Source organism: Ambystoma mexicanum, chromosome 10 (assembly GCF_040938575.1).
Source record: "Ambystoma mexicanum isolate Mex_15411 chromosome 10, UKY_AmexF1_1, whole genome shotgun sequence".
Taxonomy (NCBI): domain Eukaryota; kingdom Metazoa; phylum Chordata; class Amphibia; order Caudata; family Ambystomatidae; genus Ambystoma; species Ambystoma mexicanum.
In genome coordinates this window covers 254,132,702-254,159,784 of record NC_090932.1, presented here as the reverse complement: position 1 = coordinate 254,159,784, position 27,083 = coordinate 254,132,702, and the positions used below count along the sequence as shown (strand labels likewise).

The window sequence follows — 27,083 nt, the reverse complement described above, 5'->3', positions numbered from 1 at the left end:
AAAATAAAATGATTTCACCAACTTTGTATCTCATTGTTTTCCTAAGCCCAGTTATGTAATGCAAAACTGATATCTAGTGAAGGCTCTTTAATAACTGAGTGTTATTTTACTGCAATTAAATTTTAATACAATCTCTAAAAGGACGGTGTCTACTGCTTTCTGAATTTCAATGCAAAATGATATCCTGGAAAAGCAAAACAGAATATAAGCAACTGAGAAATGCTGTGTTGATGTGATTTGGAGGCAAGAGTGTCCTCTGTATTTTCATGGCACCAAGTGATCGCATTAAGATTTCTGGATAACATAGAGCTCTGGTGGACACACGTGGCGGTAGCAAGGGAGCATACAAGGTTCTGGACGTGCATTCAATGTTAATTCGAATGAGACTGACTGTCCACTAATGCAAGATGGCCGTGATGAGAAAAGCTGTGTCTTGATGGTTGGGGCATCCAAAAGTAAGCAATGCTCCATCGAAAAACGTGATTACAATACATTGTGATGTGGTGCAAAGTAGATGGACGGACAATTCACAAAGTTGAAGAACTGTGGACATTAATTTGGCTACCTGGAATTTCGAAAAATGGATATGTTCATGTCTATTGGGGAGGCCAGAATAGTAATGTATTCACATTACTGGTATTACGAAACATGTCATTTTGGACTCTAACCATGTGGAGTTGAAGGCCCAAAAAACAAACGTATTCATTGTGTAACTGTTTTTTTAAGCACAGGCATGGACATTAATTGTCTCTTAAATGTAGCAGTGATGGAACGCCCACAAACTTGAGAGGGAGCATTTTACAGGTCACATAAGCAAATGTTCAGTGACCACAAACTTTCACAGAACACCTTTGCAGGTCTGAAACGGCATCTTTAATCCCCACACTGCTGCCCATGTCCTTTTGCCCTCACTATCCCTACCTCACCCCATAGCAGCCAAAGAATGTGATTCACCTTTTTTCTATTGCCAGCGCAGCTCCGTGAGAAATATACAAAAATATTTGTCAATCCCAGAAATGAATGTGTGGGCCAGCCAGGCCCCTGTAGGACAATGAGGTGCGTTGTAAGGTTCTGTGAAGATGTTGAAGCTTTCCCTGCCACAATATGCCCTCATATTTTACCCATGGGTGACCTCAAACATTTCAAGATGAATGTTTGTAAAAGTTACATTTTACCAGAGTCCAACAACCAAAAAAACTAAATAAAAAAAAAACTTCAGGTGGTTAAAGTTTGCCAGAAGAAGTTCCTTAAATGTTAACCTGTGCTATTGCTCGACAATGTTTTGGAAAATAATAATTTGCTGTTTTATGAAGGTCAAACGATAGTCATCTGCCCTCAGATTCAAACCCTTGAACTGCTGGCAAAATACAATTCTCAGCAGTTGGTGCTTAATCCATTGCGCTTTTGTATGGGCTAGTGCTGCCAATTTTCACTGAATCCTTCACTGATGACAATCACTGTACCTCATCGAGATATATAATTTGTGGGGGAGGGGCTCCTTAATCTCCTTAACACAAGCAGGCCCACCACCTGAGGAAAGAGAGCACATTTTGTACATAAAGCATGCTTTTTGTACAATCATCTGAGGAGCAGTTAGATGCTACCCTAGAACCAAACTAACTCAAGTCTAAACAAACCACATCAGTTGACAGCTTATATACATTTGTACAACAGTAAAACACTCCAAGATACTTTATTACCCTCCAAGCCACATGTGATTGGACGACAATAACGTCTTCAAAGAAATCCCATCTTTCCCTAATTCCTACATTCTCATTGGCATCTCTTATTTTAACTATCATCTTTAGCTCAAGTGTAACACACAGTTCCTTCTAGGATTTGTTCATGGTAGCCCATGATATCCTCATTCAGTTAAACATGTGCACGCAAACATAATTCATTGCTAGTAATAACTGGCCTAAGCCCTTTTACTTTAGCTTTTATTTCCTCATGGTTCACATAAATACTTCAAGTGATATGAAGAAGGCTAGATAACCACAATCTCTGTGATTTAGTGTTAACTAGCGTATTCCCCAGGCACTGGTTTCATTGAAGCATTCTAATCTAAATAACTGCCATTTCATTGCACACAGAACATCTGAAAATACAATTGAATCTCCTGCGATTCAATCACTTTAGTCTTGGTCGTTGACTCAACCCATGTTTTACTGCTGGCCAAAAGTAAATGGTGAAACCCCTCTGTCAAGCTCCCATGCATTCAGGAGATTACATCTGCCATCTGAGATACTTATCAAACCATAAACCCCAAAGCCGTTTCCTTCTGCTATGGGGATCGCGAAGGTTGAAGTTACATATTTACCCATTCTCTGACCTCTGAAACTCGTCAGAATCAGTTTCTCAAAAATCAAAGTTCACTATGTAAACAGCCCTGATTGTCAGTAGGATTTCCTTATAACCAATCTTCTTCATTGCATGCACATTACAAACGTTCCCTATCTCTCAGTTCCACGTACTTCAGAGCACCCCATGCATGAATAGTGTTTACGTTTCATTTGGTGGTTTTAACATTTTATCTTTCTGCACGCGTGTAAGCTAACATGTCTCAGTTCTAACCAAAAGTAACACTACAGTAACATATCCCATCCATAATTAACTATACTGGATGCATATGAAGTTGCAACACAGTGCTCAGTTCACACCACCCCCAGTCATCAATAGGGCATGTGCAACATAAACCCCTCTTGCACGTGGGTGCCTTTCCTGACCACCCCAACAAATGTCACCATGGTGAAAAACCAGGATACAATAGTGCGCACAGTATGCTTTTAAATTCATAAGCATGGTGGCCCATCTTGACTTAAACAGGTTGGCAAATGTCTTTTTGATTCATTAAGCTTCCACCAGAAGGAGCAATGTGGTGCCCTATGGGCTGATCTTAAATAAATGGAGGTAGTGGGAGTCTATCAAGGGCTTGTGATTCAGCTTTGGCTTATTTGTATAGTGGGGCTATTGAGACCCGCCACATTATGTATAGATGGTCAAAGCATGCTGATTTCATAAATGTGGATGCTAATCCGCTCATCCAAGGAGACAAAAGGCAATGGATGCCATTCGTCAGTTTCTCCCTTTCATGCTGTCTCTGTGTCTCTCTGCTATTTACCCTTTCTCATATTTACTCTTTCTCTCTCTCTCTCTCCCTCCCTCTTCCTCTCGCTGTCTTTCTCCCTCCTTTCTGTCTATCTCTCTCTCTCTTTCTTTCCGTCGCAGCCCGTGAATTTCACTTGCCATTTGACTCTCTTGGCCAGTCTTTTCCACCCCTTCTCTCTTTGTCACTGTTTTATTGCACTATCGCTCCCTGGATCATTTTAATGTACGTGTTCCGACTGGGTCTTCCTTTTTTTAATGTTTATCTCTTTCTCTTCACGTTCAACTGTTCCTTTAGGGTCTGTCAATTTCCTATCTATGTCTATGTGCCACTATAGTATTTTCACTGAAAGCTTCTATGTTTCAGCCTTTCTCTTTCTGTGGAAATTTATTACACATTGCCTCTCTTTCTCTGGGTCTCTCATTTCCATCCTTTCTCTATGTCTCTGGTTTTCTATGCACTTGTTCTCTTTGTTGGTCTCTACTTTTCACCATAAGCCCCTGGATTGGTGCTTTTGTTCTTTCTCTCTCTTTATGTCCCAAGCAACATTTGTCCACCTCTCTGAGGTTCTATTTGTCTTTCTTTTTCACGTTATCTCTAGATATCTTCAGGGCCATTATCTGTTTGTTAATCTGTATTTCCTTTTTCCTTCTTCAGGGGCTCCGTGATTTGTACATTACTTTATGTGGCACACGTTTACATATGTTCAGGAGTTGCATCTTGATATGTTTACTCTCATTCATTTCTTCTCTCTCTGTGTGAATCTTTTACATCTGAGGTGCAATACACTCTGAAAGCAGTACAAGCACAGTCACAAGCAGAACAAATCCTTAAATCCACCTGTGTGAGTGATAGCCCAGTGCTGGGCCAGAGAATGTAGCTTTGCAATGATTAAGCTGAAGTGACAGAGGTAATGGGGTGTCCTGCCATTGCTTTACGGTGCACCCACACTGATTTCTCGAGAGATTGCTATGGAAGACCATACCATTGGTCTTCACTGTTTCAATATTAATCCCCTGAGCTCAGCAGATAACAGGTACACCATGTTTTTCAATGATTTGATTAACCACAAACCCTTAATGCATATCATTGCTATACATAAGAATTGGTGTTCAAATTAAGGCAGTGCTATTCATTTTGGGTTCATAATGTTTCTTCAATGCCTGTCCAGCCAGGTTGTTTTAAGTTCACACAGAATATGTGGTTCTTCTATATTAGGCAGTCATGAGGTACACGTGAATAGCGCTCTTAAACATAATCAAACTGGTTAACTTAAACAAGTAGACATCAGCATAAATGAAAAGGTTTACCTGCTGGACAGTCCTCTGGGACGGTGGTGTTGTAGCCTGTAGCTGTGAATGGTTTGCTTGCAGTTCTTGTCAGTGAACTAGAAGATAGGATGCCAAAAGAAGTATTGGTGATCACTGCTGGAGATTGTTCATGTTTTGTAGACTGAGTTGTAGTGTCCTGGATTGTTGTTTTACATACAGGGCAGGTAAAGAAAACGTGGGTAGTCATCAGCGATGGGCTGTCAGTTCCAGTGATGGCAGCTGTAGTAAAATAAAAGGGGCAAAGTATTAGAAGGCATGAAATCGGCAAGCACTAATATGGTAATGTCTATATTGGGTAAGTCAAAGAATGAAATTGCATTGGAACAGCTGTTCTTGTAGTGTTATCAATTGCTGCACAGCTCATGGTGCAGGTGAAGCTTTTAGAACATGTCTGGTTTCTCTGGTTTTTGAGGAATAAGTACTTTCTCACTTAATGGTACCTGATGTTATTACAGTTTCAGTGGTGTCTGTTCCTGTTAAAGTCACAATGGTATCTGCTCTAATTGATGGCTTAGTAGTAAATAATGTTGCAAACACCCAGAGGCGCCTGCTGTGGTAACAGTCGGACTAGTGAAAGTGACTAGTGAAAGTAGGTGCTGGACTCTCACCGTTGCCTGCTGCTATTACAGTCTCATGAGTGGCTGATGCTTTGGAAGATTTGGTGGTGCCTCCTATTTGTGTAGCCTTAGTAGCTGATATTATAGAGGTCTCTGTAGTCCCTGCTGGTCTGACTAGTACTCTGATTTTGCACTCCCAGTAGTGCCCATAGATATTAGAGTCTTAGTGGTCCTTGTGGTTATACCAGTGTCACTGGTGACAGCTGGTAATACAATCCAAGTGCTGCATGATTGTATTTCATCCCCAACAGTAGCTGGTGTATTTGGCGGTTCTGTGCGGCAAGCAGTAATTACAGTGCCAGTACAGTCTCCTTAGTCAATGTTGATATTTTTTCAGTGCCTGCTGTAATAACATTCTCAGCAGGAGCAGTGGTTAATAGATTTCTAGTATAATTGATGAATACTCTTCTTACCGTCTTAGACAGTACTGTTGGTTTTAGATTTTCAGTCGCCCCAGCTTTAATCATAGTCCGAGGAGTGTCTACTGGCATTCTAGTCCCATTGGTGGCTAATGTTTTTTCAGTCTCGGTGGTGTCGTGCAGTACTGGTATTTTATAAGTTGCTGTTGTTATTATAGCCTCATTAGTGTCTGCTGGTGTTGGAGTTACAGCAATACCTGCTATAATCAAAGTGGCAACAGACATTGTAGTGGCGTCATGGCGGGCATGCTGCTAGAATGGTTTCAGTCGCGGGTGAGAGTTGTGTAGTCTCATTGGCGTAGGCTGTGATTAGAGCTTCTGTAGAAGCTATTGATTTTGAAGGTTCAGCAGTGAAATATGCTATTACAGTCACTGAAGTTACTTTTGGCACTGGTGTCTCTGTGATGTCTGCTGTTGTTTCAGTCTCAGTAGAGACAGACTGGGATTGTAGTTTTAATTGTGCCTACCTTTATAAAATTCTCAGGTGTGCCTGCTGATATTGTATATTTCTGTGCTCCTTTTGCTATTGCAGTTCTGCTAGTAGCTTCTGTTATTGTAGTGTTCGTGGCAGCTTCTAGTAGGTGAGTAGCAGGGATTATGGTGCTATCAAATTCTCAGTTGTGACAGCTGGTATTGGAGTATCAGTGGTGACTCCTGTTATTACAACTTCAGTGGACGTTATTTGTTTTGTAGTTTCAGTAATCCAGCTGTTATTACAGGCTCATTAGTGTGTGCTCATTATAATGTGTCAGTGTTTTCCTATGTAATTTCATTCACCGTAATGGCTACTGAACTGGACATTCAGTGGTGTTCACAGTTATGATGTTCCGAGATAGTAACCTCTGATATTTGAGTCTATGGAGTGTGTGCTGTCTTACTAGTGAAGGCTGCAATTGTAGTCTCAGTCAGACCAGTGGCTATAAATATCTTAGTAGTGGCTGCTGGTTTTGTACTCTTGGTAGTTAAATCCGTTGCTAATGTACAGTGCAAAATTATGGTAGTTTCCATTGTCCATGATGTAATTATGGTCCCTGTTGTATCTATTGATATTGTGGTCTCTATGGTGTCAGCTGTCATTGCAATCTCAGTAGTTAATGAAGTTGTTAGCTTGCTAGATATGGCTGCTCAATTTAATGACTCACCTGTGACTGCTGCTATTGAAGTATTAGCAGGGATATGTGTTTGTACACTCTTAGAAGTTGCTGCTGTTGTAGTTTTGGTGGTATATGATGTTACTAAATGCAGTGGGGAGGATGGTGGAATTGGAGTCTGAGTGTTGTTTTTTGTTTTTACAATCTCAGTTGTAACCTCTGGTATTAGAGTTGCATGAGAGACTGTTGTAACTGCTGGCAGTGGAGTCACTGCAGTGATTGTACTTATGACAATCTCACTAGTTAATGGAGATATTGTAATGCCAGTTGTTACTGCACTCTCAGTAGCGGCTGGTGGCAGTGGTGTTTCAGTGATGCTTACTGTTATTGGCATCTTAGTAGGGACTATTACAGTCTCAGTGGTGCCACTTGTTTTTGGATGTTCAGTAGTCGCTGCTGGAAATGTAGTGTCATTGGTGTTCAATGTTAATACATTCCCAGTAGTGGCTGGTGGAATTGCAGTCTCAGTGATATTTGCCGTTGTTAATGTCCCATTAGATGCTGCTGGTATTGGAGTCACTGTGGTGCTTGCATTTGCAACAATCCCACTAGTTAATGGTGACATTGTATTTCCAGTTTTTTGTGCAGTTTTAAAAGTCTCAGTTGTGGATGATGGCGTTGTAGTTGCAGTGATGAATGTTGTTGTAACTGTTTCAGAACTGATTTCTTGTATTGGGGTTTCTGTTGTCCCTGCTGTTATTAAAGTCTTGGTGGTATTTGAGGGTATTGAATTTTCAGTAGTGTCTACTGTTACAGCAGTCTCATCTGTGGTTCCTGGTGTTGGAGTCTCAGTTTTTCCTGAAGTTATTGCAGACTGAGTAGGGGATAATTGCTTTGCAGTCTGTGTAGTTATTTCTAGTGTTCGATTCTCTGTGGTTCCTGGTGTTGTTAAAATCTCACTAGTTGCCACGGGTGATATAGGCTCTGTGGAATTGTTCTCAGTAGTGCCATGTGGAGTTGAAATTTCAGTAGTGCTCATTGTTAGTAGAATCCCAGAAGTGAACATTGATGTTAGTGTTTCTGTTGTGCCTGCTGTTATTAATGTCTTGTTGGTGTCTGATGTTACTGCACTCTCAGTAGTGGCTGGTGGCAGTGGTGTTTCAGTGATGCTTACTGTTATTGGCTTATCAGTAGGTGTTATTGCAGTCTCAGTGGTGCCACTTGTTTTTGGATGTTCAGTAGTCGCTGATGGAAATGTAGTGTCATCGGTGTCCAATGTTAAAACATTTCCAGTAGTGGCTGGTGGAACTGCAGTCTCAGTGACATTTGCCATTGTTAATGTCCCATTAGTTGCTGCTGGTATTGGAGTCATTGGGGTGCTTGCATTTGCAACAATCCCACTAGTTAATGGTGAAATTGTATTCCCAGTTGTTTGTGCTGTTATAAAAGACTCAGTTATGGCTGATGACTTTGTAGTTACAGTATTTAATGTTGTAACTGTTTCAGAACTGATTTCTTGTGTTGGAGTTTCTGTAGTCCCTGCTGTTATTAAAGTCTTACTGGTATTTGAGGGTATTGATGTCTCAGTAGTGTCTACTGTTACAGCAGTCTCATCTGTGGTTCCTGGTGTTGGAGTCTCAGTTTTTCCTGAAGTTATTGCAGACTGAGTAGGGGATAATTGCTTTGGAGTCTCAGTAGTTATTCCTAGTGTTCGATTCTCTGTGGTCCCTGGTGTTGTTAAAGTATCACTAGTTACCACGGGTGAAATAGGCTCTGTGGTATTTTTCTCAGTAGTGCCATGTGGAGTTGATATTTCAGTAGTGCTTGTTGTTAGTAGATTCCCAGAAGTGAACACTGATGTAAGTGTTTCTGTTATGCCTGGTGTTATTAATGTCTTGCTGGTGTCTGATGTTACTGCACTCTCAGTAGTGGCTGATAGCAGTGGTGTTTCAGTGATGCTTACTGTTATTGGTGTCTCAGTAGGAGCTATTGCGGTCTCAGTGGTGCCACTTGTTTTTGGATGTTCAGTAGTGGCTGCTGGAAATGTAGTGTCGTTGTTGTCCAATGTTAATAAATTCCCAGTAGTGGCTGGTTGAACTGCAGTCTCAGTAACATTTGCCGTTGTTAATGTCCCATTAGTTGCTGCTGTTATTGGAGTTACTGGGGTGCTTCCATTTGCAACATTCCCACTAGTTAATAGTGACATTGCATTCCCAGTTGTTTGTACTGTTACAAAAGTTTCAGTTGTGGATGATGGCTTTGTAGTTGCAGTGATGAATGTTGTTGTAACAGTTTCAGAACTGATTTCTTGTATTGGAGTTTCTGTAGTCCCTGCTGTTAATAAAGTCTTGATGGTATTTGAGGCTATTGATATCTCAGTAGTGTCTATTGTTACAGGAGTCTCATCTGTGCTTCCTGGTGTTGGAGTCTCAGTTTTTCCTGAGGTTATTGCAGACTGAGTAGGGGATAATTGCTTTGGAGTCTCAGTATTTATTTCTAGCGTTCGATTCTCTGTGGTCCCTGGAGTTGTTAAAATCTCACTAGTTGCCACGGGTGATATAGGCTCTGTGGTATTTTTCTCAGTAGTGGCAGGTGGATTTGACGTTTCAGTTGTGCTTGGTGTTAGTAATTTCCCAGAAGTGAACACTGATGTTAGTGTTTCTGTTGTGCCTGGTGTTATTAATGTCTTGCTGGTGTCTGATGTTACTGCACTCTCAGTAGTGGCTGGTGGCAGTGGTGTTTCAGTGATGCTTACTGTTATTGGCGTCTCAGTAGGTGCTATTGTAGTCTCAGTGGTGCCACTTGTTTTTGGATGTTCAGTAGTGGCTGGTGGAAATGTAGTGTCATTGGTGTCCAATGTTAAAACATTCCCAGTAGTGGCTGGTGGTACTGCAGTCTCAGTGACATTTGCCGTTGTTACTGTCCCATTAGTTGCTGCTGGTATTGGGGTCACTGGGGTGCTTGCATTTGCAACAATCCCACTAGTTAATGGTGATATTTTATACCCAGTTGTTTGTGCTGTTATAAAAGTTTCAGTTGTGGATGATGGCTTTGTAGTTGCAGTGATGAATGTTGTTGTAACAGTTTCAGAACTGATTTCTTGTATTGGAATTTCTGTAGCCCCTGCTGTTATTAAAGTCTTGATGGTATTTGAGGGTATTGATATCTCAGTAGTGTCTATTTTTACAGCAGTCTCATCTGTGGTTCCTGGTGTTGGACTATGAGTTTTTCCTGAAGTTATTGCAGACTGAGTAGGGGATAATTGCTTTGGAGTCTCAGTAGTTATTTCTAGTGTTCGATTCTCTGTGGTCCCTGGTGTTGTTAAAACATCACTAGTTACCACGGGTGATATAGGCGTTGTGGTATTTTTCTCAGTAGTGCCATGTGGAGTTGACATTTCAGTAGTGCTTGTTGTTAGTAGATTCCCAGAAGTGAACACTGATGTAAGTGTTTCTGTTATGCCTGGTGTTATTAATGTCTTGCTGGTGTCTGATGTTACTGCACTCTCAGTAGTGGCTGGTAGCAGTGGTGTTTCAGTGATGCTTACTGTTATTGGTGTCTCAGTAGGGGCTATTGCAGTCTCAGTGGTGCCACTTGTTTTCGGATGTTCAGTAGTGGCTGCTTGAAATGTATTGTCGTTGGTGTCCAATGTTAAAACATTCCCAGTAGTGGCTGGTGGAACTGCAGTCTCTGTGACATTTGCCGTTGTTAATGTCCCATTAGTTGCTGCTGTTATTGGAGTTACTGGGGTGCTTGCATTTGCCACAATCCCACTAGTTAATGATGACATTGTATTCCCAGTTGTTTGTACTGTTACAAAAGTCTCAGTTGTGGATAATGGCTTTGTAGTTGCAGTGATGAATGTTGTTGTAACTGTTTCAGAACTGATTTCTTGTATTGGAGTTTCTGTAGTCCCTGCTGTTATTAAAGTCTTGATGGTATTTGAGGGTATTGAAGTCTCAGTAGTGTCTATTGTTACAGCAGTCTCATCTGTTGTTCCAGGTGTTGGAGTATGACTTTTTCCTGAAGTTATTGCAGACTGGGTAGGGGATAATTGCTTTGCATTCTCTGTAGTTATTTCTAGTGTTTGATTCTCTGTGGTCCCTGATGTTATTAAAATCTGACTAGTGGCCACAGGTGTTAAAGGCTCTGTGGAATTGTTCTCAGTAGTGCCATGTGGAGTTGATGTTTCAGTAGTGCTCGTTGTTAGTAGAATCCCAGAAGTCAACATTGATTTTAGTGTTTCTGTTGTGCCTGGTGTTATTAATGTCTTGCTGGCGTTTGATGTTACTGCACTCTCAGCAGTAGTGGCTGGTGGCAGTGGTGTTTCAGTGATGCTTACTGTTATTGGAGTCTCAGTAGGTGCCATTGTAGTCTCAGTGGTGCCACTTGTTTTTGGATGTTCAGTAGTGGCTTTTGGAAATGTAGTGTCATTGGTGTCCAATGTTAAAACATTCCCAGTAGTGGCTGGTGGAACTGCAGTCTCAGTGACATTTGCCGTTCTTAATGATCCATTAGTTGATACTGGTATTGGAGTCACAGGGGTGCTTGCATTTGCAACAATCCCACTAGTTAATGGTGAAATTGTATTCCCAGTTGTTTGTGCTGTTATAAAAGACTCAGTTATGGCTGATGACTTTGTAGTTGCAGTATTTAATGTTGTTGTAACTGTTTCAGAACTGATTTCTTGTATTGGAGTTTCTGTAGTCCCTGCTGTTATTAAAGTCTTGATGGTATTTGAGGGTATTGATGTCTCAGTAGTGTCTATTGTTACAGAAGTCTCATCTGTGGTTCCTGGTGTTGGAGTCTCAGTTTTTCCTGAAGTTATTGCAGACTGAGTAGGGGATAATTGCTTTGCAGTCTCTGTAGTTATTTCTAGTGTTCGATTCTCTGTGGTCCCTGGTGTTGTTAAAACATCACTAGTTACCACGGGTGATATAGGCGTTGTGGTATTTTTCTCAGTAGTGCCATGTGGAGTTGACGTTTCAGTAGTGATTGTTGTTAGTAGATTCCCAGAAGTGAACACTAATGTAAGTGTTTCTGTTATGCCTGGTGTTATTAATGTCTTGCTGGTGTCTGATGTTACTGCACTCTCAGTAGTGGCTGGTAGCAGTGGTGTTTCAGTGATGCTTACTGTTATTGGTGTCTCAGTAGGGGCTATTGCAGTCTCAGGGGTGCCACTTGTTTTTGGGTGTTCAGTAGTGGCTGCTGGAAATGTAGCGTCGTTGGTGTCCAATGTTAAAACATTCCCAGTAGTGGCTGGTGGAACTGCAGTCTCAGTAACATTTGCCGTTGTTAATGTCCCATTAGTTGCTGCTGTTATTGGAGTTACTGGGGTGATTGCATTTGCAACAATCCCACTAGTTAATGATGACAGTGTATTCCCAGTTGTTTGTACTGTTACAAAAGTCTCAGTTGTGGATGATGGCTTTGTAGTTGCAGTGATGAATGTTGTTGTAACTGTTTCGGAACTGATTTCTTGTTTTGGAGTTTCTGTAGTCCCTGCTGTTATTAAAGTCTTGATGGTATTTGAGGGTATTGAAGTCTCAGTAGTGTCTATTGTTTCAGCAGTCTCATCTGTGGTCCCAGGTGTTGGAGTATGACTTTTTCCTGAAGTTATTGCAGACTGGGTAGGGGATAATTGCTTTGCATTCTCTGTAGTTATTTCTAGTGTTTGATTCTCTGTGGTCCCTGATGTTATTAAAATCTGACTAGTGGCCACAGGTGATGTAGGCTCTGTGGAATTGTTCTCAGTAGTGCCATGTGGAGTTGATGTTTCAGTAGTGCTCGTTGTTAGTAGAATCCCAGAAGTCAACATTGATTTTAGTGTTCCTGTTGTGCCTGGTGTTATTAATGTCTTGCTGGTGTTTGATGTTACTGCACTCTCAGCAGTAGTGGCTGGTGGCAGTGGTGTTTCAGTGATGCTTACTGTTATTGGAGTCTCAGTAGGTGCCATTGTAGTCTCAGTGGTGCCACTTGTTTTTGGATGTTCAGTAGTGGCTGGTGGAAATGTAGTGTCATTGGTGTCCAATGTTAAAACATTCCCAGTAGTGGCTGGTGGAACTGCAGTCTCAGTGACATTTGCCGTTCTTAATGATCCATTAGTTGATGCTGGTATTGGAGTCACAGGGGTGCTTGCATTTGCAACAATCCCACTAGTTAATGGTGAAATTGTATTCCCAGTTGTTTGTGCTGTTATAAAAGACTCAGTTATGGCTGATGACTTTGTAGTTGCAGTATTTAATGTTGTAACTGTTTCAGAACTGATTTCTTGTATTGGAGTTTCTGTAGTCCCTGCTGTTATTAAAGTCTTACTGGTATTTGAGGGTATTGATGTCTCAGTAGTGTCTAGTGTTACAGCAGTCTCATCTGTGGTTCCTGGTGTTGGAGTCTCAGTTTTTCCTGAAGTTATTGCAGACTGAGTAGGGGATAATTGCTTTGGAGTCTCAGTAGTTATTCCTAGTGTTCGATTCTCTGTGGTCCCTGGTGTTGTTAAAGTATCACTAGTTACCACGGGTGAAATAGGCTCTGTGGTATTTTTCTCAGTAGTGCCATGTGGAGTTGATATTTCAGTAGTGCTTGTTGTTAGTAGATTCCCAGAAGTGAACACTGATGTAAGTGTTTCTGTTATGCCTGGTGTTATTAATGTCTTGCTGGTGTCTGATGTTACTGCACTCTCAGTAGTGGCTGATAGCAGTGGTGTTTCAGTGATGCTTACTGTTATTGGTGTCTCAGTAGGAGCTATTGCGGTCTCAGTGGTGCCACTTGTTTTTGGATGTTCAGTAGTGGCTGCTGGAAATGTAGTGTCGTTGTTGTCCAATGTTAAAAAATTCCCAGTAGTGGCTGGTTGAACTGCAGTCTCAGTAACATTTGCCGTTGTTAATGTCCCATTAGTTGCTGCTGTTATTGGAGTTACTGGGGTGCTTCCATTTGCAACATTCCCACTAGTTAATAGTGACATTGCATTCCCAGTTGTTTGTACTGTTACAAAAGTTTCAGTTGTGGATGATGGCTTTGTAGTTGCAGTGATGAATGTTGTTGTAACAGTTTCAGAACTGATTTCTTGTATTGGAGTTTCTGTAGTCCCTGCTGTTAATAAAGTCTTGATGGTATTTGAGGCTATTGATATCTCAGTAGTGTCTATTGTTACAGGAGTCTCATCTGTGCTTCCTGGTGTTGGAGTCTCAGTTTTTCCTGAGGTTATTGCAGACTGAGTAGGGGATAATTGCTTTGGAGTCTCAGTAGTTATTTCTAGCGTTCGATTCTCTGTGGTCCCTGGAGTTGTTAAAATCTCACTAGTTGCCACGGGTGATATAGGCTCTGTGGTATTTTTCTCAGTAGTGGCAGGTGGATTTGACGTTTCAGTTATGCTTGGTGTTAGTAATTTCCCAGAAGTGAACACTGATGTTAGTGTTTCTGTTGTGCCTGGTGTTATTAATGTCTTGCTGGTGTCTGATGTTACTGCACTCTCAGTAGTGGCTGGTGGCAGTGGTGTTTCAGTGATGCTTACTGTTATTGGCGTCTCAGTAGGTGCTATTGTAGTCTCAGTGGTGCCACTTGTTTTTGGATGTTCAGTAGTGGCTGGTGGAAATGTAGTGTCATTGGTGTCCAATGTTAAAACATTCCCAGTAGTGGCTGGTGGTACTGCAGTCTCAGTGACATTTGCCGTTGTTACTGTCCCATTAGTTGCTGCTGGTATTGGGGTCACTGGGCTGCTTGCATTTGCAACAATCCCACTAGTTAATGGTGATATTGTATACCCAGTTGTTTGTGCTGTTATAAAAGACTCAGTTATGGCTGATGACTTTGTAGTTGCAGTATTTAATGTTGTTGTAACTGTTTCAGAACTGATTTCTTGTATTGGAATTTCTGTAGTCCCTGCTGTTATTAAAGTCTTGATGGTATTTGAGGGTATTGATATCTCAGTAGTGTCTATTGTTACAGGAGTCTCATCTGTGCTTCCTGGTGTTGGAGTCTCAGTTTTTCCAGAGGTTATTGCAGACTGAGTAGGGGATAATTGCTTTGGAGTCTCAGTAGTTATTTCTAGCGTTCGATTCTCTGTGGTCCCTGGACTTGTTAAAATCTCACTAGTTGCCACGGGTGATATAGGCTCTGTGGTATTTTTCTCAGTAATGCCAGGTGGATTTGATGTTTCAGTTGTGCTTGGTGTTAGTAATTTCCCAGAAGTGAACACTGATGTTAGTGTTTCTGTTGTGCCTGGTGTTATTAATGTCTTGCTGGTGTCTGATGTTACTGCACTCTCAGTAGTGGCTGGTGGCAGTGGTGTTTCAGTGATGCTTACTGTTATTGGCGTCTCAGTAGGGGCTATTGCAGTCTCAGTGGTGCCACTTGTTTTTGGATGTTCAGTAGTGGCTGCTGGAAATGTAGTTTCATTGGTGTTCAATGTTAATACATTCCCAGTAGTGGCTGGTGGAATTACAGTCTCAGTGATATTTGCCGTTGTTAATGTCTCATTAGTAGCTGCTGGTATTGGAGTTACTAGGGTGCTTGCATTTGCAACAATCCCACTAGTTAATGGTGATATTGTATTCCCAGTTGTTTGTGCTGTTATAAAAGTCTCAGTTGTGGATGATGGCTTTGTAGTTGTAGTGATGAATTTTGTTGTAACTTTTTCAGAACTGATTTCTTGTATTGGAGTTTCCTTTGTCCCTGCTGTTATTAAAGTCTTGGTGGTATTTGAGGGTATTGTAGTCTTAATAGTGTCTATTGTTACTGCAGTCTTGTTTGTGGTTCCAGGTGTAGGAGTGTCAGTTTTTCCTGATGTTATTGCAGAATGCGTCTGGGATGTTTGCTTTCGTGTCTCAGTAGTATTTTCTAGAGTTTGATTCTCTGTGTTCCCCGATGATATTAAAATCTCACTTGTGGCCACTGGCAATAATGTCACTGTGGTGTTTTTCCCAGCAGTGGCTTCTGGATTTGACGTTTCAGTACTTGTTGTTGGTAGAGTTCCAGAAGTCCCAGAAGTGGCAACTGATGTTAGTGTCTCTGTGGTGCCTGGTTTTAATATAGTCACACTAGTTCCGGATGTGATTGCAGACTCATTAGTGGATGCTGGCTGTTGAGTTTCAGTGGTAACTGTTGATTTTAATATCTCAGTATTATATGCTGGCTTTAGACTCCCAGTAGTTTCAGATGTATTGATAGGCTGGGTGTTCACCGATGTTTGTGCAGTAGCAGACAGGATGCTCAATGTATTTGTGGCGTGGCTGACCTGTGTTGTAATCCCACTGCTCGATAAACCTTCATACGTAGTGTTGCCCGACAGTGAAACTGAAGGGCCTGTAGCTGTTGTGGTCTTAGCTGTTGTTTTTGTTTGCATAGAACTTTTAGTAGTTATAGTCACCTTTGCTGTATCAGTTAGTGAGTAACATGGGGCACATGTCGATAGCATATCCTCTAATAGGATGCTGTTCTCATTGTATGATACAACTTGAGAATCTGTTGCAAAAGCTGTCCACGAAGCAGAAGCTAGAGCCCTGATCTTTCTTGCTTCTGGTTTTAATCTCCATCCGAAATCTGAAAAGAAAATGCAGAGTAAAATGTGTAGAAATGTGGGAGGCAGATTCTTTGCATTACCTTTCCCCTCCTCGTCTGTCTGACCATTCATTGTCTATCTGTTGATATGCATTCATACAAAACTCTTCGGAGCATACAAACATCAGAAATTACATCAACCAAAATTAAAGGACACTCCCATATTAATTCGAGTAACATGTTCAGTTAGTAGACTAAAATCAAAAACTTAAAAAGTCGGAAGTAGCCTTACAGTTATTTCAACTGTACGAACATTTGTTTTTTTCTAGGACTTAAATGTATAACCTAAAAAATGTAATGTCCTCAATGTTTGGAAATTGCAACATTAAGGAACATACGGTGCAAATCATACAAACGTAATACAAACAAAGTCCATCTCACTATAAAATAAACACTAATACCACTTCTTCAGAACACACGACGAGGATTGCAAAGCAGTGGCGCAGAAGTAACTCCTTGTAAAATAATTGCTTTTTTCCAACTAATTCCCTTTCTCTTCGTTTGTGTGTTCTGCCTGTGACTGTTTCTGCACGTCCAGCCTCTGATCTCTGTGGTCCTTTTATAGAAAGTGCTCATCCCATGCAGGACACCATCAACATTAGCACGTGTGTGCTGTTTGGTCCCCTGAATGGAATTGTACACGTTTACACAGTGCAGTGCAAAGGTAACGAGTGAATACCAGCCTGTATTCTTTGGTTTCACACTCCATTTTGTAAAACACGTAAATTCTGCTTGCAAATTCCACGTTGCATACTCCACTTACAATGGAGGCGTATTCCATGGGAATCCATTATTGTCATGCCTGTGTGCAAATCTAATGGAGGTATAAAAGGAAATGCCCTCTAGCGATGGAGGGGCAAAGCAGAGCAGACATGTTAATTCTGCATTCTGCCCCTTCTCGAGCTTCATGGGGTTTCAAAATGTCCCAGAATGGTAAAGCAAGGAGTAAAACGCATGGGGCCTCATTACGACCCTGGCGGATATTTTCCGCCAGGGCCGTGACTTTACCACCATGGCGTAAAGTCTGTTTACGCCATGGTGGTTGGCGGACTTACCGCCCCATTCCGAGGTTGGCGGGGCGGTAAGTCCCCATTGACCCATTTACCCTTCCCCATTCCCATTTCGGCCCCATAGGGCATAATGGGAGTGGGGAAGGCGTTAATTACGCCACCGTAAATTACGGTGGCGTAATTAACATCAAGGTCCCTTAGCGCCATGGATTTTAACGCCTGCAAAAAGCAGGCGTTAAAATCACCATGGCGCTGAGGGAACTCGTAGTCAGGCGGAAAGGGTCGGCGTTTTTAACGCCGGCGTAAACCCCTTTCTGCCAGGGTCCTAATGAGGCCCATGGTGTGGCATGGGCAGAGGGAGAGATGAGGTGGGAGAGAATACCACCTTGTTTTAGCAGGATTGAGGTGGAAAATGGAAATTCATCCCAAGAATGGATAGCAAGGAGACATTTAGAAAGAGTGGTGTGAAGGGAATCAGCAAAAGAGGAAAAAAAAGTGAGACATCCAGAAAGAAGTGGCATACAAGATTCGAAAGAGGTGGCAATTAGGGTTGAGATTTGAATGATGTAGAAAGGGAAAAGGAGAGGGCCAAGGGCAGAGCCCTGGAGTTCTCCAAATTGGCGAGGAGGAGAATAGGAAAAGTTGGCAGCTCTAGAAACAGAATGGCTCCTATCTTTCAGGTAAGAGTGGAACCATTAGAGAACAGAACTTAAAATCCCATGTTAGCAGTCAAAACCTGCAGAAAGGCATAAGAGCTCAAGACTAAGTGATAGTTTAGAATGGTGAACTGAGATAAAGGAATTGGTGCCATGATGTACCTCTGTTTCAGTGGAGGGGAAACAATTAAATCTCCAAACTGGTTGAGAGGGAGACGAAAGTTCTGATCCCAAAAGGAGGAAACTTGGTAATAGAGTATGTGCTTGAGCACTTTAGAAAGAACATGAAAAAGAGAGATAAGACAGAAAAAAAGGAAGGGGAAGGTCAAAAGAGCTTTTTTCTAGAATAAGAAGTAATATGGAGTGAAAAGTAGAGGTAAAGAGGGAGAGATTAAAGAGGTTGGTTGAATAGTGGAGGGGCATATGATAGACTCTGGAGACAAGACAGGAGGGTAATGGATCATGAGAGTAGGTGGTAGTGTGTGCCCTTGTTAAAAATGTAGCAGTATAAGAATTAGAAAGAAGAAAAAAGGAAAATAAGGATAATGCGGTGGGAAAAGGACAGAAGGATGGAAGATCTGAGTGAGAAGGAGAGAGATCAAAGAAGGACTGCAGAAGAGAAACCTTTGAGGTAAAGTACTAAGCACAATCAGACGAGGAAAGGAAGGAATATGGAGAGGGACACACCACGGAGTGGGGATAGAATACGATTGAGGAGCCAGAATAGGAGCTGAGTGCAGTGAGAGAGATAGAGCAAGATCTGAAAAAGAAAAAAAAATGCTGCAAGAAGAAAAGAATGAAAGGAGGAGAGAAGAAAGGGAAGAAGGTTGAGATCGAAACGAGAATGTTTTTTTCCACCACCATTCAGCGTAGCGAAGGGGAGCCAGAAAAATGGTGGCTGCAGTAGAGAGCAAGTGTTGAAGAGGTTTCTGGGAGAGAGTAAAAGGTGGGGCTGGAAATAGTGAGTCAATTGTAGACAGAAGTCCAGAATGCAAGGAAGAGGCAGCCAATGTCGATTTCAAGAAGAAAGACATTGTTGGGTGATGGAAAGGATAAAAGAAAAGAAGATACGAAAGTAGAAGTATCAAGTGACATAGATCATGATGAGAAATGATTGAAGTGAAGGGAGAAGAGGTGGAAGAAGGAAGGCGCTTGGGGGGAAGAATGAAAGTAGTGGTCTGTGAATTATATTGGAAAAACAGAGATAGTAGAATTAGAGTCGGAAGAACAAAATATAAGGCTACGAGAAAGACCCAAAGCGGATGCAAGGGGAACATTGAAAAGGATGGTGAGAGTCAAGAAGAGAGGGAAAAGAGGAAGATAATGTATTGGTTGTCAGATGAAGATTAAGGTTCTCATGGAGAAATAATGATATGTCGAGTGGGAGAAGGAAGAAAGGAAGGAGTCTAAGTCCTTACAAAAAATATAGAGGGGGGCAGAAGGCCTATGAAATTAGGTTTTGACAAAGAGTCAACAAGGTATTCAAAAGTGGAATAAGAAGTAATATTAGGAGGAGAAAGGGAGTGAGACCAAAAGGATTGAAATATGAGTCCAACCCCATTCCCCACCTTTGCCAGTGTGTCAAGGAGTATGAGAAATATTAGTGAGGGATGAGAAGGAGGTATCGGCAAAAGTGTTTGAGGGGGTGTTCCAGCTTCCGATAAGACATAGAAAATTAAGATTACGGTTCAGGAAGAATTCAAAGTTAGAATGTATTTATTAAAGACAGAGTGCCTGATTTACAAAATTGATTAACATGGGAAAGTTCCATTGAAATCATGTTTGTATATCAGGCCCAGAATGTGCATTCCATAGTCCAATATATACTGTAGGGTGAATGAGGAAGAAATATGAGGATGTTAGTGTGGGTAAGGTGCTGAGAGGAGCGAGTAAAGCAAAGTACAAGAAGAGAGGTTGTTTTTATTTTCTTATTGCTTTACCATGGCCAGGGTAACTCCATCTTAACCCCCCTTGCTAAACCCATTGTCTTATTATTTGTACTCACCCATTTCCAGTGTTTAAGGTATACCTTCAAAATAGGAGGAGAACTATATACCACCCAAGCAAATCCAAGCCCTCGTCTGACTTCCTCGCCTGCTCTAAACCCCACCAATGTCATCCAGGAGTTCCTTCTTTTTGGTTTTGAACAATTTTATGATTTTTTTAATTTTAAAATTAAAATTGAGATATTTTTTCTTGTTTCTTTTTTTCTTTAGTTGTTTCAGTAAAAGTTATTTTACCTTTTCATTTTCAGTATTCTTCATATTTCCAGAGTTATGCATACTATGATCTTAATTCTTAGCACTATCTCTCAGCTACCTCCACTAGCATTGCAGACACTCATTGCTCCTTATTTGCTTTTAGATACCACTTTTAATGTCAAAGTGACAGGCTCATACAGATGTAGTGCAACCCTGCAACCATCGTCTTCCTTGCTTGCTTCCTCACACCCCACTCAATTCCATTGATGGTACCAACGCCCCCACTACATGTCATGGGCTGTGTGCAAGTGAACGTGTGCATCTATGACATGTGCGCATGTGACATGCTGCAGGACGAATGTGTGTTCATGTGTGAGTGCCTATGTGTGTGACTTTGTGTGTATTTGTAAACACTGTTCAGTGTTCCACATGGAGATGTAATATACCTCACGAAGGTATAACACCTACGATCTGTGGTGTTACCAAATGCTCACAATTTTCCTTGTTCCTACTCAGCCTTTGCATTAGTCCCGTTTTTAGAGTGATCCTGCAGTTTAACATCTTGTTTCACTCCTATGCAAATGATAGGCATCTTCACATCCACTTCTCTATCTCTCCTAACCAGTTCTTCCAGCTGTGCCACACCTTGATACAATTGAAGGATTAATGAACAACAGCTGGCTCCAGCTTAACCAAAGCAAGGAAGACAGTTTGTATCTCAGGTTCCAATTGCAAACACCTGCAGCTGCCCGCTCAATCAAATTGTTATCCCTATCCCTTGTTTACATCACTCTTTGCACTACCGGGGTTCATACATTAGTAGCATTGAAGGACTCTTCTATGTCCCTAAAATGCGAACATCTCTAATATTAGAATTTCTTTTTTTTTTTTTTTTTTTACAACTGACACATTTAAGGCACCTTCTTCATTTCATCAGAGCAGAAATTAAAAGTTGCCTATCATTGGGCAAGGATTTGCTCTTCATCTATCATTAAAATTATTTACATAGTTGATTACAGGCTTTCCCACTGACATTTGTTGCACAAAATATGAACAAATACTCATCTAGCCAGAAGAAATTCTAGGAAGAGCAAAGGATTCTATGTGCTAAGCCCAAACTTGTACCACAACTCGGCTCAAAGGTGTTGTCCATCCATAATGGTTGGGTGGGCTAAGAACAGGCTATACTCTCCAGAGTTGCGAGTCAACAGTGGAAACACCCAAACTTGTTGGTGCAGCATGTCTCCAGAAAGACTGATCTGCCATGCCACCATTCAGAACTACTGCCAGATTTAATGACTAATTTCTGCGAGATTTGCACCAAGCACCTCAGCGGACACCTTGCTTGGACTTCCTACTTAATCTGCTGCTCCACTCAAATGCACGCGCGCTCACAGCACAATTGGGAGAGACTAAAGATGCTAATGCACATATTTCGATTGATTCATTTTATGCAATCTCTCTATCAATCAGAAATAGAGTTGCAACTGTTCCAACACAGAGAAATCTTTGTGCAAAACACCACCAAACAAACAATTGAATGTCAAAATAACATCGCAAATACAAAGGAGGCAGAATAATCAACCTTGACTGCCCTAGATTTCGTATTAAGTTCTCTTAATTATACTCACTAAGGAAACAGACGAAAATCACAGTTCGCTAGTTGGACTAAAAGAAGCTGTAAGTTCATCGATTAAAGAGGAACTGTTCAAAATGACAACCAAAATTACAACACAGTCTTTGGCTGTGAAAGAATTAAATGCTAAATGGACAGATTCCAATCAGCAACTGGAAGCCCTAAATTACAACGTTATGCCATTTGGAAAAGACATACAATGACAGAATACACAAAACAATATAAGAGAAAAATCTGTTCAGGCCAACAACATATTTGACGATACACCACTATCTGAGTCCATGATGGAAGAAATTATACATCTCACACAAATTGCTGAAGAGAGCTTTTTCCAAACGGAAATCTATGACTCTGAAAAAGACAATGAGCGAAATGATATTGAAGAATTAAAAATAAAAGGAAAGTGACAGAGGAAGAAAAAAGGAAGAGAAACCAAAAAGAAACAGTACATGAAACTGGAGAACAAGGTAGAACAGATAATCAAAAATCAGAAGAAAAAAGAAAATACGTAACACTGACACAACAGCATTCTTTAAAACACTTAAAACTCCATCAACAAAGAGCACGGAAAAGGTACTGAAAAAGAAGACAAAGCATAACAACAAGGACAGTACTATAACTGAGGTGATCGATGATCAAGAAATTAATTGCACCAATATTTTTACCAACACCTAAATGAAATGGAGATAAGTCCTCTGTGCAGAAATGTGCTGTAGTAGATGTGCCGACTGAAAACAAAATGGAGAATCAAGAAAATACACTGGTGAAAATCTCTTGTGCCCAGCCCGTAGAACTAGAATGCCAAAATCAAAAAAAGGAACGAACCTGTGCATTTAAAGACAAACAACAGGCACAAGAAGACGTCTGTGCAAGCACAAGATGAGAAGATAATCAATTTCACCCCATATGCTTTGCCAAAACTATGGGTGAAGCAAACAAATAGGAAAGGGAGAGGTGGGAAGCCGCTCAATTCAAGTAAAATTCTACAAATATTTGAAGATGTGTCAGATTTTTTTTATCTTTTCATCCTCAGACATAGAATACATAAAATGTCCTCTTCACAGCTGCACAGATGTAGTGGAGATAGGCTTGAAAACCAGAGTGGGAGCAAGTGCAATACTTTTTAATTTTGCTTTGTGTACAGCCATGTGGAAGGATGTGGCAAGGAACCCAGTTTGGAAGCAACTTTAGGGGCTGGTTGATTGTGAGTGAGTAGTTTCACAATTATTGTAATCCGTGTTTGGCCTGCTTTATGCACTCTTTTGGAGGGGTGCGACTTTTTTCAAAATGTTTATTTTTTTAATGTTTTAATTGTATTATTTATTATTTACTTAATCATTTATGTATTTATATTTTTTGGTGAGCACTGTGTGCTAATCTGGTGTCTGTCTAGTGTTTCTTTTGGCTTCTGAGCCCGTTTTTCTGTGCTGCATCCAAAGGGTGCAGTCTGTTGGGTGTAGTCCTTTGTTTATGTCTTGCTTTTTCCAGTACCACCCTCCCCCCTCCAACTTGCCCACCTCCCCTGATTGTTACATTCACCTGGTCATAACGGACCTTCCCAGGGCAGCCCTCTGGCCGGCAGCCCCTGCGGCTAAGGACCCCAAGGCAAAGGGCGGATTCAACATTGGTGGCTCCAAGATGTGTCAGCAGGTGTCCGCAGGGGAAGCCAATGAAGCCAGCAGTCAACAGACTCAACACAAACTGTAACTGTGGCATTGGTGGGGTATAGAGCAATTATTCCTCTCCAGAAATCCCCTGCCACTCTACCTTACCTTTCCATAATGTAGGCTGCAGTAGACTTACACCATGCATACCTAGAGAGATTTGTGACCACCAGCTTAAATCTATTCATGGCTGGACTGTCAATGTTGCATTGCATTACACACTAACTTACTTGCCAATGTTAGCTAGTGCCACACCCAGAGAGAACTGTGAAGATTGGCCTGCATTGCATATAGATAGAAATGTGAATGTTAGCATGCGCCACACTTAAATTAAACTGTGAATGTTACCAAGTGCCACACTTAGATGGAATCGTGATCACTAGCCTGCCTCACATCTAGATAGGATATCGAAGATTAGCAAGTGCCACACTCAGATGGAATAGTAAATGATAGCAAGCATCACACCTAGACATAATTGCAAGGACAGCAATGTCTATTAAATGGTCCACTAACAATTTCACCCCTCTGCATACACCTCTCAAAATCTAACCAAACAAAACCACAAGCCTACAACAAAACAACGGCACAAACTTCACTACACTGCAACAACAAAACAAACCACACATAGACTCGCACAACAGCACTTGACTACTGACCGTAAAACACCACAAGCCCAGTAAACGGACCCACCGGGCTGAGGCTGCCGAAAGCACATCACTGCTCTCTGCACTTTTCCAGCTATTCCCACTAACTCACCCCCCTTCCCTTTTTCAGATTCACCAGCACGCCCGGGTGATAGTGCAAGGTGCAAATGTCCTTTAACATTAACATAACCTTACCCCAGAACTGTGAATGATAGCTTGTCCCACACTTAGTCAGAATTGTAAATGATAGCATGTCCCATAAAGTTCAATTTAGAAGGTATTCCCAACATCACTGAATGTCCCCTAATAGCGTCTCTATGTTAAAGTTCAACCTAGAAAGTGTGCCAAATATCATCAGTGTGCTAAAGTTGAATCTACTAAGTGTGCCTAATAGTGTCACAGTGCCAAAGTTTGAACTTAGAAAGTGTGCCTAATAGCGTAACTGTGGTATAGTTGAATTTATAAAATGTGCCTAATAGCGTCATTGTGCTAAAGTTGAATCTAGAAAATGTGCCTAATAGCGTCACTGTGCTAAATTTGAATCTATAATGTGTGCCTAATAGCATCACTGTGCCAAAGTTTGAACTTAGAAAGTATGCCTAATAGAGTAACTGTGCTAAAGTTGATCTAAAAAATGTGCCTAATAGCGTAACTGTGGTATAGTTGATTTTAGAAAATGTGCCTAATACCGTCACTGTAGTATAGTTGAATTTAGAAAGTGTGCCTAATGTTAGGGAGAATTCTCTGTTTAGGCTGAATTTCCTAACCTAGTGAGTCCCCCAGCAGCTTTGCTGGATTTCTGGAGTTGTTTTTTCCAACCTGCCAAGAGTGAGACTCCTTTTCCTCCCACTCTTGGACATGAATGTGTGTAATTCCTTTGGATATCAATGTGTTCTATGGGCTATGGGGTCTTTTACTCCATAGGGTCTCAAATGTTTTTCTATGTGTGTTACACCGCACCCTACGTGCCGTAACACTGGGGCGTCCTAGCGGACCTCCACCATAGACTCCATACCCGGGGACTGACTACTGTCTCCCCAGGCATGTAAAGTCACCATTGGCTTTACTAGACCTAAATTTACTAACAGAACTAGTACAAACCATCTTATTGTGGACGTACTAGTAGGGGTAATTCGATTACTCCTGGATCTGTTACTCGAGGGGGCACTGTCCCGTCCCCCCTCGTCGAGTTTTGGCTGGTGGCAGTGTAAACTACTTGTTATGTTCGACCCCGAACATAACCCTATGGGATTCGTCCGATTGTTAGAGATTGATACTTTTCCTCGTTAATTTCTAACGTACCACCGGTCTACTTATCTTAAATAAGTTTATCGGATGGTATTTTCTGCCAGAACTCGGTTTTTAAAATGGCGTCTGTGTTCGTCTCTGTGACTCCTAAACCAAAGGTTGAGCCCTTTGTTCCACTTTTGGCGGGCCTCTGTACAGAGACCCTCCAAAGTGGTGCCATTCTGTCTGGGTTACCACAGGGGTGTGGGAGGGGGTTTAGGCACCCTGGACCGAGTTGCCTTGCCAACTCCGGTCGCACTCTGGTGTGATTGGCCCAAGTGGTGAGCCTCCCCGCTCACCACTTAGCATGTGTTGATTGACAGCTAGGCTGAATGAATGGGGGTTTTCTGCAGAAAAGCAGGGCTTTTTGGGACTGGATCTTCAGAAGGCGCCACAAGACCTAAGAATCCGACGAGGGTAACGCTGAGCCGACCTGCACGACGACACCTCCAGTGGAGCCCCTGCGGAACCGACTCACCACTTCCCGACGACAGAGGAGATCTCCCTGCCGGAGAGTCTCTTCCCCTGACTGGTGGGAACAACCAGTCCCCTTTGCTTTTTCTTCGCCTCAGGACGCAGTGGTCGAATTGCCCGTGCAGAGCACCTCGGCAACCGGATAGCCACTACCCCTGTACCGCGACCAAAAGGTGGTGCCTTGTGACGGAGCACTCGCGATTGGTCTCTTCCCTGGTGGTGCACCGGACTTCACTTTTCTTCGACGACGAGATCATCTCTACTCTTGGCAAAGACCCGACGTGCATCCACCACCAGGAACAACTGCCCCCGCCGGAGCTGTCTCTCCACAAACAAGGTACCGTGTCCGCCTGGCTTCCCTTTCGATCGGTTCGAGTGAGGTGTCTTAATCCTCTCCTTTCCGTTGGGTCGCCTCCAAGCTTTCTCACGTATTGTTCTGAACTGGTTCAATCTGCCGATAACAATTTGCTACAAAGACTCAAACGCATTTCCCCTAGAGACTTTTTGGGACATATCGCCTTGCCTCTCTCCGAGTGGGCCTGGCCTCTGAACTTTATGATCTCTTGTGGTTCTTGCCTTCTTGCCTTGCATTTTTCCTGTGAAGTATTGAACTGTGTTGATTTTGTAACCTGCTTATTTTTCTCTCCCGTCCTAACTAATATTAGAGTGCCATCTAGGTTGAGGCATACACCTCTGTCTGCAAATAAGTGATGCTGGTAGAACCTAGACTTGTCGAAATATTGTTAGAGGGATTGATCGTTTCTTCTTCGTAGAGTAATTGTGATTGAAGTATTTGCGGTGATAGTGCCATAGTGTTTTCCATACATGTTCCGTTATAAATAAATACCTTAATATCTTTACACTGAGTCTCGTTGCGTGTTTGCTTGTCTTACTGTGAAGAATTGCCCTATATTGTATACTCCACATACTGCTTAACTCTTCTTGAGGGAAGTCTGACTGCTCAGCCACAGCTACCAAGTGAATCTGTGTGGTACAGACTGCTACCAAGTGGGTTTACTGCCAAACACCTGTAGTCCTAAATCTTTTGCAGTGGTCCCAGAAGAAACTGCACAGGTTTCCGCCTAACACCTAATAGCGTTACTGTGCTAAAATTGAATCTAAAAATTTGCCTAATAGCGTAACTGTGGTATAATTGAATTTAGAAAATGTGACTAATAGCGTCAATGTGCTAAAGTTGGACCTAGAAAATGTGCCTCATAGCATAACGGGTATAGATGGATCTAGAAAATGTGCCTAATAGTGTAACTGTGGTATTGATAAACTTAGAAATTGTGCCTAAATATACGCTCCCTGTCCTGCTTTCGTGCTTGATCACAGGCGCTTTACTGATAATCACCATATCAAACCACTATGCTTACTCTCCCTATACAA

The 27,083-nt window shown here is 41.8% G+C and overlaps 1 protein-coding gene across 1 annotated transcript in view; it reads right to left on the bottom strand.

Moving 5' to 3' along the window:
- Nucleotides 1-16,017, bottom strand: part of LOC138491329 (mucin-2-like) — a 129,183-nt gene extending 113,166 nt beyond the window's left edge. Inside the window, exons 1-2 of the mRNA XM_069617788.1 lie at nt 6,616-16,017; nt 4,417-4,656 (exon numbers count right to left, since the gene is read on the bottom strand). Of these exons, the coding sequence (XP_069473889.1) occupies nt 4,417-4,656; nt 6,616-15,976 (9,601 nt within the window). The 5' untranslated portion in view covers nt 15,977-16,017. The remainder of the gene's footprint in view (nt 1-4,416; nt 4,657-6,615) is intronic.
- Between the last annotated feature and the right edge of the window lie 11,066 nt (nt 16,018-27,083).